The 13,182-nt window shown below is 36.3% G+C and overlaps 1 protein-coding gene and 1 long non-coding RNA gene across 8 annotated transcripts; one reads left to right on the forward strand and one right to left on the reverse strand.

Annotated features, from left to right (window-relative positions):
- The first annotated feature begins 2,494 nt into the window (after positions 1–2,494).
- On the forward strand, positions 2,495–5,958 carry LOC148553460 (uncharacterized). The gene is made up of 3 exons (XR_015892213.1): positions 2,495–2,626; positions 3,408–3,722; positions 3,813–5,958. It is a non-coding gene; the product is annotated as an uncharacterized LOC148553460 (long non-coding RNA).
- On the reverse strand, positions 2,799–12,944 carry LOC107609089 (RING/FYVE/PHD-type zinc finger family protein). 7 transcript variants are annotated; one of them, XM_088493607.1, is made up of 8 exons: positions 12,620–12,944; positions 11,867–12,278; positions 10,547–10,723; positions 10,118–10,450; positions 6,862–6,951; positions 6,697–6,741; positions 3,184–4,122; positions 2,799–2,886 (listed from the first exon to the last, which is right to left on the reverse strand). In XM_088493607.1, the coding sequence occupies exons 2-7, from the start codon at positions 12,164–12,166 to the stop codon at positions 3,232–3,234; spliced, it is 1,836 nt and encodes a 611-aa protein (XP_088349733.1). In that variant the 5' UTR covers positions 12,167–12,278; positions 12,620–12,944; the 3' UTR covers positions 2,799–2,886; positions 3,184–3,231. The 7 variants fall into 7 exon arrangements, with proteins under 7 accessions (XP_088349733.1, XP_088349736.1, XP_088349737.1 ...); XM_088493610.1 differs by lacking the exon at positions 2,799–2,886 and having other exon boundaries at positions 2,915–4,122; positions 10,547–10,620; positions 10,705–10,723; positions 12,620–12,902; XM_088493611.1 differs by lacking the exons at positions 2,799–2,886; positions 12,620–12,944 and adding an exon at positions 12,545–12,604 and having other exon boundaries at positions 2,915–4,122; positions 10,547–10,620; positions 10,705–10,723.
- Positions 12,945–13,182: the final 238 nt, after the last annotated feature.

Genomic DNA, 13,182 nt, shown 5'->3' on the forward strand with positions numbered 1-13,182 from the left:
TTTTGGCTGGCCTTCCATAAATGCATCTTAATTTTTTGCTAAACCTCCGTTTTCCAAATTTCTCTCCATAGATGCCTCTTATCTATACTGGTAGATGGATTCCATTTATTTCTGGCTAGATAATCCTCTTTCACAGTATAATAGCCTGTTCTAATCGAATAAATTCTATCTTCTTTTTGTGGCCAATATAGACAGTCTTTCTTATTCACTACACTGATTGGAGTTCTGATGATCGCTTCTCTTGTTTGTTGTGGAAACATGTTGAAAAGTTTTCTCTTATTCCATCCCATACCCTCTTCAATAAGCTCTTTAACTTTGGATGCACCTTGACTTTCTCCCTCTAATGGTCGGCTAGCTCCCTCAATCCAAGTGTCCCTCCAAATATTTATTTGCGATCCATCCCCTACACTCCATTTACCTTTTTTCCTAAGAAGTTCTCGTCCATGTACTAAACTCTTCCAAACCCATGATGACCCCTTCTTGATTCTAGCCTCCCAACAATTGCCATCTAGAAAATAGATTGCCTTTAGAATCTGAACCCAAATAGAGTTCAAGTTCTTCAAGGCTCTCCAAGCTTGTTTTTGCCAGATACGCAGTGTTTTGAAATTCTAAATCTTAAACCCCAAACCACAATCTCGTTTACTTATTGTGACTGATTCCCAATTCTTCCAATGTATACCTTGTTCCTTTCCTGCTGAAGCCCACCAAAATCTAGCTACCTTAGAATTAATTTTCCTCCAAAAGACTCTTGGGAACTTGATGATATTCATAGCATAAGCAGGCACCGCTTGAACTACTGCTTTAATGAGTGTTTCCTTGCCTGCCTGGTTAAGGAGTTCCTCTTTCCAACCCTCCAACTTATTCATAATCCTATCTTCAATCCATGCTAGAGCTTTGTATAGAGATCTCCCCCATATCGCAGGTAGGCCAAGGTATTTTCCAGGTGATTCCCATGCCGGAATCCCTAGTATTTCTTCAATATTAACCCTCTTTTGAATTGATACTTGATTACCAAAGGTGATGTCTGATTTATTGAGATTTATTCGTTGACCCGAAGCCTCTGTGTATTCATTAAGAATTGTGACAATTTGAAAAACTTCTTCCTCGCTTGCCTCCGAAAAGATGATGCAATCATCTGCAAACAGTAGGTGAGTGATATTTGGGGCTGTAGGGACAATCCTGAACCCGGAGATTCTTCCCTCTCTTCTTGCTTCATCCATAAGGATAGTAAACACTTCTGCTACTAAGATAAATAGGTAAGGCGAGAGCGGGTCACCCTGCTGAAAACCTCGTTGAGGCTTTATCTTCCTTGATAGCTTTCCGTTAATTTTAAACCTATAGTTTGCTCCTCTAACACATTTCATTACTGACTTTACCCATCTTGTTTGAAATCCAAAAGCCAAAAGAACCTTTTGCAGAAAATTCTATTCTAGCCTATCATATGCTTTATTCATGTCGAATTTGATTGCCAAGCTATTCGACCCTCCCTTTCCTTTCCTATTCAGGCTATGGTAAACTTCTTGAACAATAACAACGTTATCCTGAATGAGCCTTCCTCCCACAAACGCACTCTGCGTTGGCGAGACAATAGCTTCCAACCACTTCTTCAGTCTTAGCACAATTATTCTTGAGATTATTTTATAGATGAAATTGCAGCAGCTAATTGGCCTAAGCTCATTTAAACTTTCTGGATTCTTTGTTTTCGGGATAAGAACCATTATGGTCTCGTTTATCTCTTCTGGTATATGTCTGCTACTGAAAAAAACTCTTACTACTACACAAACTTCCTTACTAATTACCTCCCAATGCTTCTGGTGGAATAGCCCGTTCAATCCATCAGGTCTTGGAGCTTTAAGGCTACCCATACTTAACACTGCCTTTCTTACCTCTTCATTTGTATTGTCCATGAGCATATCTTTGTTAATCTCCTCTGTAACTCGTTGTGGAATCTTATTAATTATGCTTTCAAATCCATGTCTAGTAGAAGAAGCAAATAGTTTTTGAAAATATTCTTCAATATGCTCCATAATCTCGTTTGTGTTATTTAACCATTGACCAGAAGCAATCTTCTGCCTTTCTATTTTGTTTCTTTGTCTTCTGTGAATAGTGGTGACATGGAAGAAAGCCGTATTTTTGTCTTCCCATCTCAGCCATTTTAATCTAGACCGCTGCCCAAAAACTTCTCCTCTTGTCTCCATAATGTTGCTATGTTCTCTTTCAAAAGTTGCATCCTTCTTTGGTTCTCCTCTGTCTCTATGAAGTTCAAACTCTGTAGTCTTTTCAATCCCTCTTTCATTCTCTTTTCAATCCCTCTTTCATTCTCTGGATCTCTCTATCGACTCTTTTAAAGGTAACTTTACTCCACTTCAAAATGCATCATTATCGTTGATATTTTTACCTTTGATTATAAAATACGTCTATGGGCCTTTTGGCCCCCCACTGATCCAAAAAAATAAAACATGTATGCATGTTACATGATAGGTCATTAGGTTGTAATTCGGATAAGTATGCCTATACGAATATTTGATAATCCGATGCATTTGCTGGCATCTCAGCAGATCTAACAAAATCAATATTGAAGATTACAGTTGCCCCATCTAAGCTGCCGCTCGTTTTACTTGCAAAGGTATGAATTAATTTTATCTCCCACTCCCTTAATAAATTGGAGATTTTCTGATTGTTAATGTCAAACGCTTTGTTTCTTATTCCTTCAAATAACAAATATAACACAGCCTTTGGTTCCTTGAAGAAATTAACTCTTAAAATTAGCAGAAATGGCCATTGTGTCTGGAGAAACATTTAGAAAGGATCTTCTTGATAGCAGCAGTTTTCTGAGAAACCCAAAACAGGTGTGCTAAATCTTTTTATCACAAGCATGTTTAGGACCTAAAAAGGAACACAAAACAAGTCGTAATTGTCATAAGTTGAGCCACTCAATATCTTACAATTCACAAGTAGCAAAGGAGACAATCAAGTTTCATATCACCCATATGTACTACATAATTGTTATGACCAACTTACTCTTGCATACAGTTTTTTGGTGGTTTATCCTTTCGGCCTCTATAGTCCTATGTTTCAAATGATTTTGTACCCAAAAGTCAGCTAAATGTGGCAGTTCTACAGCCTAACAAAATCAGTCAATAATCAAAATAATGCACAAAATGCTAAGTAATCGGGTTTTACCAGTTAATGCATATGCCGTCAAGGAATTCATGCTTTTTATTAACCAATCTAGCTACTAGCTAAGTTCTCTTCAAATTTAAGTGTGTTGGCTGCTGTTAAAAGCATGTCCATTCCTCCATCTTTCTCCAATTCTCGTCCTTGTTTCCATCTCTTGCCAAGCTTATACTTAGGTTTTGAAACATCTTCGCCAGTTCTAAAATTGAAATTCTCATATGTCTTTTTAGCCCGGCGTATTGCTTGGATCCCTGCATCGCATTTTCTGCAGAACCAGTTGCCTTTTGGAATGGTAGTCCGTTTAGGCTCCATGCAATCGATGTGGTATCCATGGTCGCAACCATCACAGAGAACAATCTTGTGATCATCTCGATCGACGAGGCAAACTCGACATAAACAAGAAGGGCAGTACCAACAGTGAGCATATGACTGGACCTGCTTAGTGGACAAACACCTTACATGATAGTATTTACTAGGGCATGAATTGTGACCGCATATCCGTACATCTTCTCCATCTACTTCCTCCCTACAAATTTTGCAATCAGGCAAGTTTCTTCTCCCTATGGACACCTCGATCCCATCATATGTACAATTTGAATTTTCCTCCAATTCATTGTGTGTTTCATCATTTGTAGGAATGCTCTCATCACCAACAATGTTGTTCAAGGACTTTGGGGCATTCAACCTTCCACACACCACACAATTATCATGTGGAGATCTTATTTCAATAGCAGTACAATTGGCACAGAACCAGCTTTTTTCAGGTAATTCCTTCAAAGCCGGCACAATACAAGATACATGGTACATCTCCTCACATGAATCACAAATCAAGGAGTCTGTCCCATCTGCCTTGCCTCCACAATGCCTGCAACTGCAGACTTTATCTGTAGCACAAACTTCTGTCTGCTGTGGTCTCATAACATTGTCCAATGCATAGTTATGGAACTGTTTGACAAGAAAGCATGAAAAGCAATTCTCAAGACCAATCTAATAAATCTGAGGCAAAATCTTTAACCATATCAAGAGTGCATTTTGTAATGATTCAAAAATAAATAAATAAATAGAAGGGTCTGCATTTGTTGTGTAAAACAGATCATGTGCACCATTTATAGTGAAAGCCAGCAAAATCTCCAAATCTAACAGCCAGGACTTTCAGACATTGAGTTTTAAAAATAAAAAAGTCCCTCACCGAGCTGCCTACAACAAATTCTTACTTACATAAAGAAAAAGTGAACCACAATATTGAATATTATATTTCTTAGTCAAGAAATAATGTCCTCAGATACAAAAAAACTTACCTCAACAGAATTTTTTGATTTCTTTGTTAAGTTTTTTTTTTCGGTTCTATAAGTGTATAACATTAATTTAACAAAAACAACGGCATGTGCGCAGGGTGTGTGGAAGATAGAGATCAGATTGACCCACAAGGCAATCAATCGGTTTAGTTATGAGCCAACCAAATTAAGAAATTCCTTTAATACAATTTAGCTAAGTTAGGAAATTTGGTTATGGCAATCACTGGTTACCAATTCTGTTTTACCAACTCAGACTAATGAACAATAGCATGGTAATTCACTTTCATTCATACATTCTGCACAATCTAAGATTCATCATCTTCCTCACTGCAGAAGCATTTCTCATAAAACTACATGATACTCATGTTATGGAACTCTTCAACACCTTCGAAAGATAAACTTTGACAACATCTGTTACATACCTAGACAATTAGATATTAACAACCTAATTATAACTGAGTGAACTATGAACTAGGGTGGGTTTTGTAACTAGCCTAGCTGGCGAGTGAGAGAGTGAGCATTGTGTCATGAGAGAGAGGTGGGAACCATAAAGGTCTGTCCAAAAGACACGATAAAAAACTAGCAATAAAGTCATGAGGGATAGCTTGCTTTATGTCCTTTTCTCCAATGGGTCTCTCCAAGAAGCAGCCTTTTCACGAGGGATAGCTGCCAATTTAAACTACAAAGGAATGATCTAGAATACATTTCCTCTAAATGTGTCTGTTTAACAAGCTAACCATCCCCACAAACCACTACTCAATTAAACTTTTCCTCTTTCTCGCAATAATAAGCACCTTATAAAAAAGCTTAGAATTCACATCCACTTCCATTCGAATTTGGCCTTTTGTCCCCAACTAATTCTTTAATCTTTATTTCAACAAAAGATCCTCAAACTCATTTAACTGGGAACCCTTCTCACAATATTCACTAGAGATAAGACCTTCCTTACCTATCCTATTTAATGTCTCAATTTCTTTCAGAATTTCATCCTTTTTTCACTATAAAATCATTTTTTGTCACAGCTATTATGCTTTAGGATACAGTTGATTAATAACCAATACAAATGAATGTCATTGGCTTTTGTCAGAGTACAATAGGTGCAAGGGGAAAAGGATTGCCACTACTTACTTTTTTCTTCAATGATTAGAAGGGGGTTCCACAACCTGGTGTGTGGAGGAACTCTATGCCAAAGTTGAGGGAGGCTTTGGGGAGCATTTGAACGTATATCAGTTAGTCCTGAAAGAGGCTAGACGTGCTTTGAGCTAAAACTCAATGCTCTATACTCTATAGAGTTTGCTTCTTAACTTTTCCTTAGTTACTCTCCTTTCAAACTAGGTATTTTGCATGCATCTCTCAAACAGATGCTATCTTGAAAATGGAAATTGTAACCTATTCAGATAAATGCAATATTTTATTTTTAATTAAAGGACCAGGAATCCAGCTAAGTATTCTATCAGATGTGTAGATTAAACCTACTTTCACCAAATGCCACAGAAAAAAGAAACCCCCATAAAAAGTACTCAATAGAGGAAGATAGGAAGTCTAAGCTAGGCCTAGGCTTAGAGAGGAATAGCAGTAACTGTTTTCTGCCAGCTAGGATAAAAGCTGCACTAGCTGTAGACATTGGAAGGTCCAAACTGTACCCATGGGGATTACCCGCAACTGGGACTCGTGAAATCCCCACAGGAACCCATCATAGAAGGAGACGGAGGTAGAGGTATCAGCCCCATGGGGACCGGCGAAATCCCCGCAGATTGAAAATTTACTAAAATGCCCTCACTTATATATAAAAGTTGTAAGTTGTCTTCTTGGATATTTAACATCTGTATTAGATTAGGTTAAATTGTGTTTTGTGTTGCCTTATGTTAAACTTTATTGAATTTTTGAAGGATTGTGTTATGGGTTTTGTACTAAATTTATTTAAAAAATTTTGAAGGTAACATGGAGGGGTAGCCACTATCCCCTTGGCAACAATTAAACGGAGACCTGTGATGGGAATGGGGCGGGGCAGGGGGCATTTTTTATAAATGTAGATTGGGGGCGGGGGAGGGGTACCCGCCCCGACAGGTACCCATTACTATCCCTACTCTTGTTTATAAACTGAAGTAACTCAATTGCGGACTTCAAAGAAATTCCTTTTCTGTCTTTTTGGTATTTGATGAGATATCATGCATTACCAGCTTATTAAATATTAAAATAAAATTATAATACTCCTATGTCATACCACTTGTTTTTGATCCTCAAATGAACCGTGTCCAGGAACTCCCACCTAAACAAAAAATTTAAGGTAAGCAAAAGTGATAAAAAAAAAAAAAAAAAAAAAGCAGGAAGATAAGAATATTCAAAAGCAATTAAAGATGCTTTCCAATAGCGAAGGTTTTAGATTTACATGCTCAAAGTAATACGCTCTTGACAAGTTGGAAAGACTCTTTGCTATAGCAACAATCTCATTTGCAGTGTTTTCAAGCTTTCTCCAAACCTAACCATATCACAAAGATTAAACATATAATAAGACCCAGAAACTACATTCCCCAGTTATCTGCTCAGGGTCTACAGAAGACACTGAGAAGTTCAGTGTATCATTTTTGGATAAATTGCCATATTTACCCTCAAATCATAAACTAAAGAAGAAAGATTTCACCTTGAAAAAGAAATGACAACACCATAGTTCAACTCAATGGTTGATATAAACAACATTGACAATAATTTAACAAAATATTAACACCAAACCAGATGCAAACCTACATCAAAATTAGCCAAAAAAAAGGAAGCAATCCAGCATTGTACAAATCCAGAACTATAGACTATCCTTACCCATGGCAACAATCAGACCAGATCCAGAAATTCCACGGATGAATTAATTTGTGAAACATTTAGGGCTGCTCGAGTTCTCTAACTTCTAATATATTATCATTCATAACACATGGCAATATTCTACAAGAAATATCGGCCACTACAAAAATGAGGAGACAGGCAATAACCTCATTCTTCTACCGTTTATGTAAATTGTATGTTTTTCTTGAGTGCAACATATAAAAAACAAACGTGCTGATTGTTACTTTCAAGTAATTCACAATATATGTTTCTAATCTTTGTAACAAGGTTCCATTGAGGATAAGTATATGATTCGATGACAGCACAATGCTATAGTATCATTTCAGAAAAATGCCTTTTTCAATCTATTAAAATCCAAAACTCTTAATGATTTTACCTAAAGTTCTTCTAGGTCTCCCTCTACCTATAGGTGTTGGACTATCATCCATCTAATTTACTCTCCTTAATAGGTCGTTTACAAGCCGCCTTTGCAAATGCTGAAAACCACCTACAAAAAATTTTTTAGCATCTATTCCACAATAAGTAACACATTTGATTTTAATTCACTCATTCCTAATCACATCTGGTCAAATTACTTGTTCAATACATCATTTTCATCTAAGGAAAATTAGTTTATTTTCATTGATTGCCCAACATTAAATCCTGTACATCACAAGTTCTATTACTGTGCAATATAACTTTTACATCAATTTGATTGGTATTAAGTCATCAAGTAACATTATTTTTTAATTATCAAAAATGCATAAGATATTAAAAATGGATTGGATCCGTATGAGTATCACATTTTCCTTGGAAAAATTGCCTTTCAGAAAAAATAAAAAAAAGGAGGAACTTGTAACAACCAGTATCGAGAAAACAGAGAGGAAAATAATGTACCAGTGATAGAAAAGGGAAAATAGTGAGATAGGGACTGAAAAAGAGGGAAATGAAGTGGAATGGTGGATTCAGTGAGAATTCACCCTCCCCACTTAGTGTATTATTTGTTGGAGAAAAGGAAAAGAGAAAATAACAATAGTAGAGGGATGCAAGAACCCAGCCTCTCTGCAAGCCTGAGTCCATTCTCCAAATTCTCAATGTCCTCCCTCATCATCAATCACTCCCTCAAATTTCCTCTCTCCGAACTGATCACTAACAAAATTAGATCTCAGACCCCTTCCACTACCCTTTTCATGTGCCAATTCTGTTACATCAGTAGGCCCCTCCTTACTCTCACTCTCTTTTAGTAATGGGGCCCCTTAGAAGGTTCTCTTTCCTCTGTTACACCTCCACGGTGAGTGATAGAAGGCTTCATAGTGCACAGCAAGGTTTTTGAGAAATCTTGTGAGATGTTAATTGGTAGAAGGATTGGAGTTCGTTGGATGTATTTACCAAATTAAGCCAATCCCTTCTTTGAAAGACCCGCATGAAAATGTGCTGTTGATGTAAGTAAAGCTAATGCAACAGCAGTAAATATCCTAGTTTTGTAAAATTTTAACCATGAAAAATGACTGCAATATAACTTAAATACTTTTGAAGTTGGACATATTTAATAAGATTTACTACCATAATTCATAATTGTGGCCTAGAATAAGCTACAACAAATAAAATTATGATAGTCATTTCAGCACGTGCTTACTGGAGGCTGCTGATAATTTATTACAAACCAGTCATACCAGAATTATTATAAAAATAAATTCCATCGACGATGCTTCTAATTTACCTAAAGGCTTGCTTTTCTAAGCTTCAACTTTATCTTTTTAAAATAATTCCAAAACTGGGTTATATAAGAATTGAGTCTAATGTGACCTCGAAAAGCTAGCTCAAGAGGTAATGGATGCCCCGGTATTTATAGGAGCAATCTTGGTTGTACCCTTCAATAACTTCAAACTTAACACACTCCCTCACACCCAAAATTGGATATTCAAGGCATGATGTTTGCACAGATGAACATCAGCAAGACAAAAAACAAGATAGGCTCTAGTACCTTCTTAAGATTAGCCTTAACTCCACACCAAAAGCTAAATCAAGGAATATGGGATACCCATGTCTTTACTCTTATAAAGTCTATCTTGTTCAAATCCAAGATTAATATGGTTCATAACAGCTTAACTATTGCATTAGATAAGAGAATATAACATGAAATAAGCGCAGCAAAATGTTTTGAAGAAATAACCACTAATAAATATTGAAAATTGAACTTCCAGTTAAACATCTTGTAATAAACCGGTACCATGATGATAGAAAAGAACAAAAGAACGGTAATAGAGGAATGAAGAATTGTATTGTAGCAGTGTAGCCCATGTGATTTTAATCCTCTCTAGTATGAATGTTATTGAATTACCAAGAAAACAGAAAAGGAAAACATAGGTGATAGGATTTCAAGAGCCTATCTCACTCCTGAAGTTCTGAGCCTAATTCTCAAGGATCTGAATACCTCAGTCAACACTTTCCATCACCTAAATACCTCTTATCTCTCCCCTACAGAATATATTTCCCCTCAACTACTTTGCCAGCTTAGCAGGTCAATTACAATACTGCCCCATTATTCCCTAATTCTCCTTATGTATGCTTCCATATTTTCGCTTAGTTGCCTACACTGTAGAATGATGTAGGTGCACCATACGCAACACATCTCCTTTAGGTTATTTCAAATGTCAGGATCAGTATAAATTTAAGCACTTCAGTTTCAGAGCATAGAAGTTGAAAGATACATAAACAACAATAATAGCCATACTATCCAGATATTCAGCTGTCTAAATTTTTCAAACTTTCTCAAGCAAAATCATACAGCCATGCAAAACCTGTTAGTTGTATAGGTACTTAAATTTTACCTGTTGAAAATCTGACAAGAAAAGTGTGGGTGATTGTTCATAAGCTTCTTCTGTCATCCTTGAATTTATGACACTAAAGTCAAATACACTTTCAGGTTTCATTCCGTGAAAATTTTCTAGGAGCACCTTACATAATGAACTGAATTTTTCAGAGGCTAAGATATTATGGAACACACGCTGACACTTCTTAGTAAGACCATTGCCATCTGATTCACTTGAACATCCACCATGCATGACATATGCATGCCCATTAGCTTCAAACTGTAACCTATGAGAGGAACAGTCGAAGTGTGAAGAGCATTCTTGGCCATCTTTGTCAATTTTAGAAGTTTCCTGCAGAAAAATATGTTGATTTGCAAGATGGAAGAGACAAAAGTAATTTAATAGTGATATAAGCATGATATATGCAGTTCTAGACATAGAACAAACCATGTCGGTAATGGATTTTGGATTACTCATGAGTGCTTCCTTTATGCACCACTTTGTGCCACTGTTATCATTGCCTAATGAATGATATAAATGATTTAGTACAACATTCCCCCAATGTCCATTTGAATTATCTTTTGAAGTATTTCCTACAGCTATACCATATGGTTTCTTCACAGCCTGCATAAAAGGAAATCTTAAATTACAGCTTTGCAGAAGGGATGAAGATATTGTAAGTATTGCTCTTTAAATCATCTAAATTTTGTGAAGTAGGAATTCTACACAAGCCACCCCACCGCTCCACTAACTATTTTGTAAATTGCATTCATATCTAAATTCTAAGAGAAAAATAATGTGCGGGATTCATTTATTGTGTGTGTTCTCCACAACAATTGTCATTAACTTCACAAATCAACTAGCACTTACCGAAAGCTTTTTTCTTTAAAAGAAAAAGAGAAAGACTCATTGTTTAAAAACAGCATGCTCATTGACAAATAAAATCAGACAACAGCAATTTTTTTTCCTTCTACTAAAACATTAGCCCTTCAGCAATAATGTCTCTTCTGCAACTCAGATTAACAAATCTTAGACTCACACACTAAGTGGCTGATAGGAACCACAGAAAATAGGCAAAGAGAAAAGATGTATGTGTATCTTTAAACACCAGTAGCACCCACAACTGATATCAGCTTAATATCAGCTTAGAAAGAAGATAATAGTATAGGAGAGCATTGCAGCAGCTATGACTCTCCTAAGCCTATTTCGCAAAACGGTTGACTGACTATCCTTTTATGTTACTACCGTTTTAATAATAAATTCCTCACACACGTAAACACAAACACACACAACTTGTTACAATATTTGCATCATACACCTCACAAAATGGTTGACTGACTATCCTTTTACAATATCTGCATATTCAGGATGACTCACATTCCCCATGATTCCTACCTTCCCTAGCAGTGAGAGAACCACAAATAACATGTGAACATACTACTATTCTGGTCTTCGCATTCAAGACTTCTTTTCCTCATTAGAACAAATATAAATAATTCCAAGTGGAATCTGGCATTAAACTATTTACAGGAAAAATTATGAAAACAAATCCCTCAATATCAGCACTCTTGAAAATTTTCCAGTCTTATGCATGCCTAGTTGCTAGTGCCTACATAACCCTAAAATTCTAGCAGCTTGTGCCTAACAATTCTACAAAATATCAGAAAACAAAACAATACATTAGATATAAAATCTCCTATACCATATGATAAATGAAAACAAACAAATATCAAAAGGCACACATGCAGCAAAAGATGTGCAGGATACCTGTTCTGAAAAGTGACTTGCGGCTTCCGCACACACTCTGCTTTCTTCCTGAGCTTTGCTTTCTGAACAACTCATCTTTACATGTTTGCGCCTCTTGTATGTCCGAAAACCCCCATCTGCAGTTGACACTCTGGTATTTACAGCTTCCTTCTTCGAATGCCTAATTTCTTTGCTCTCATCAGCACCACTTCCATCAACAATTACCACTCCATTATTTACAGCTTCGGAATACAAGCACCCCTCCATCCCTGCCGTACGTTCAGGGCTATCGGCATTGCTATTTCCATCCCCAGTTTCCATTGAGTAAGGAAGCTTCACTTATGCAGAAAATTAGGGTTTCACAGGAAACAGATCCAAAATTACAAACAGATTTGTTCCTCTCCCACACCTCTCTCACAAGGTAATCAAAACACTGAAAATCCAAAAGAGCAAACCTATTAATTAACACACAATTAGTCGAAACGACGCGTAACTGAATAATAATGGAAACAGTTTAGCCCAAAATAATGAAAAAATGAATGCAACTTTGAGAACTAAAGCGCATGCCGTTTAGCACTCCAGGAAATCAAACGCAAATGAATCAATAACAAGATGCTTTGGTGACACAAAATCTGGAAAAGAAATTGCACCAGAAAGAAAACTAAACACTGGGGCTAATCTTTTTTTTCTTTCTTTAACCTTCCAATAGATCGGTTACTGAGAATGAATCAGAAGCACACAGAGAAGTGAAGCAGTCAAGAGAAAGAAATGTACCCGAATTAGCGGTAGCCAGTAAGTAATGCCTAAAGCAAGAAATCTGAAGATGAGGGGAGTTTGGTGAACTTTGCTCTTTCTTACTCCTTTTTTTTTTCTTTTTTTTTTTTTTTTGAAAAAAAAAACCGCAATTTCAAACTGAACCGTCTTTCTGTCTTTCACCGGTCATGGATTTTTCCAATATATTTCCTTACGAATGTATCTACTATCAACCGAACGACTGATTTTCTTTAGATACGGCAGAGATTAGGTTTCGATGTAACAATCCGTTATGGCATTGTATGGTCTTCTTCAAAATTTTAGAGTAGGGCAATTTGTAGAGAGCAAATTGCTGTAGTAGAATTTCTTTTAATTTATCTTTAACAATACGTTGATAATATATTGTATTATTGTATTTTAAAATATTTAAAAATATAATATAAACAACAACAAAAACAATCAAAACAAAGTCTTATCCCACTAGGTAAGATCGGCTATATGAATCAAACGATACTATTGAGCTCTATGATATATCATGTTTATAGAGAGACCATTTACATGTAGATCTCGTTTGACCATCTCAT

The sequence above is a fragment of the Arachis ipaensis genome, chromosome B7 (assembly GCF_059453495.1).
Source record: "Arachis ipaensis isolate K30076 ecotype BB chromosome B7, ASM5945349v1, whole genome shotgun sequence".
Classification (NCBI taxonomy): Eukaryota; Viridiplantae; Streptophyta; class Magnoliopsida; order Fabales; family Fabaceae; genus Arachis; species Arachis ipaensis.

Coding starts and splice junctions, on each gene's coding strand:
- LOC107609089 (XM_088493607.1), bottom strand. CDS start 12,166: ATGGAAACTGGGGATGGAAATAGCAATGCCGATAGCCCTGAACGTACG. Junction 6,952..10,117: donor TCTTGTCAGATTTTCAACAG/GTAAAATTTAAG, acceptor TGATATGGTTAG/GTTTGGAGAAAGCTTGAAAA. Junction 4,123..6,696: donor TTGAGGATCAAAAACAAGTG/GTATGACATAGG, acceptor CTTGTCAAACAG/TTCCATAACTATGCATTGGA.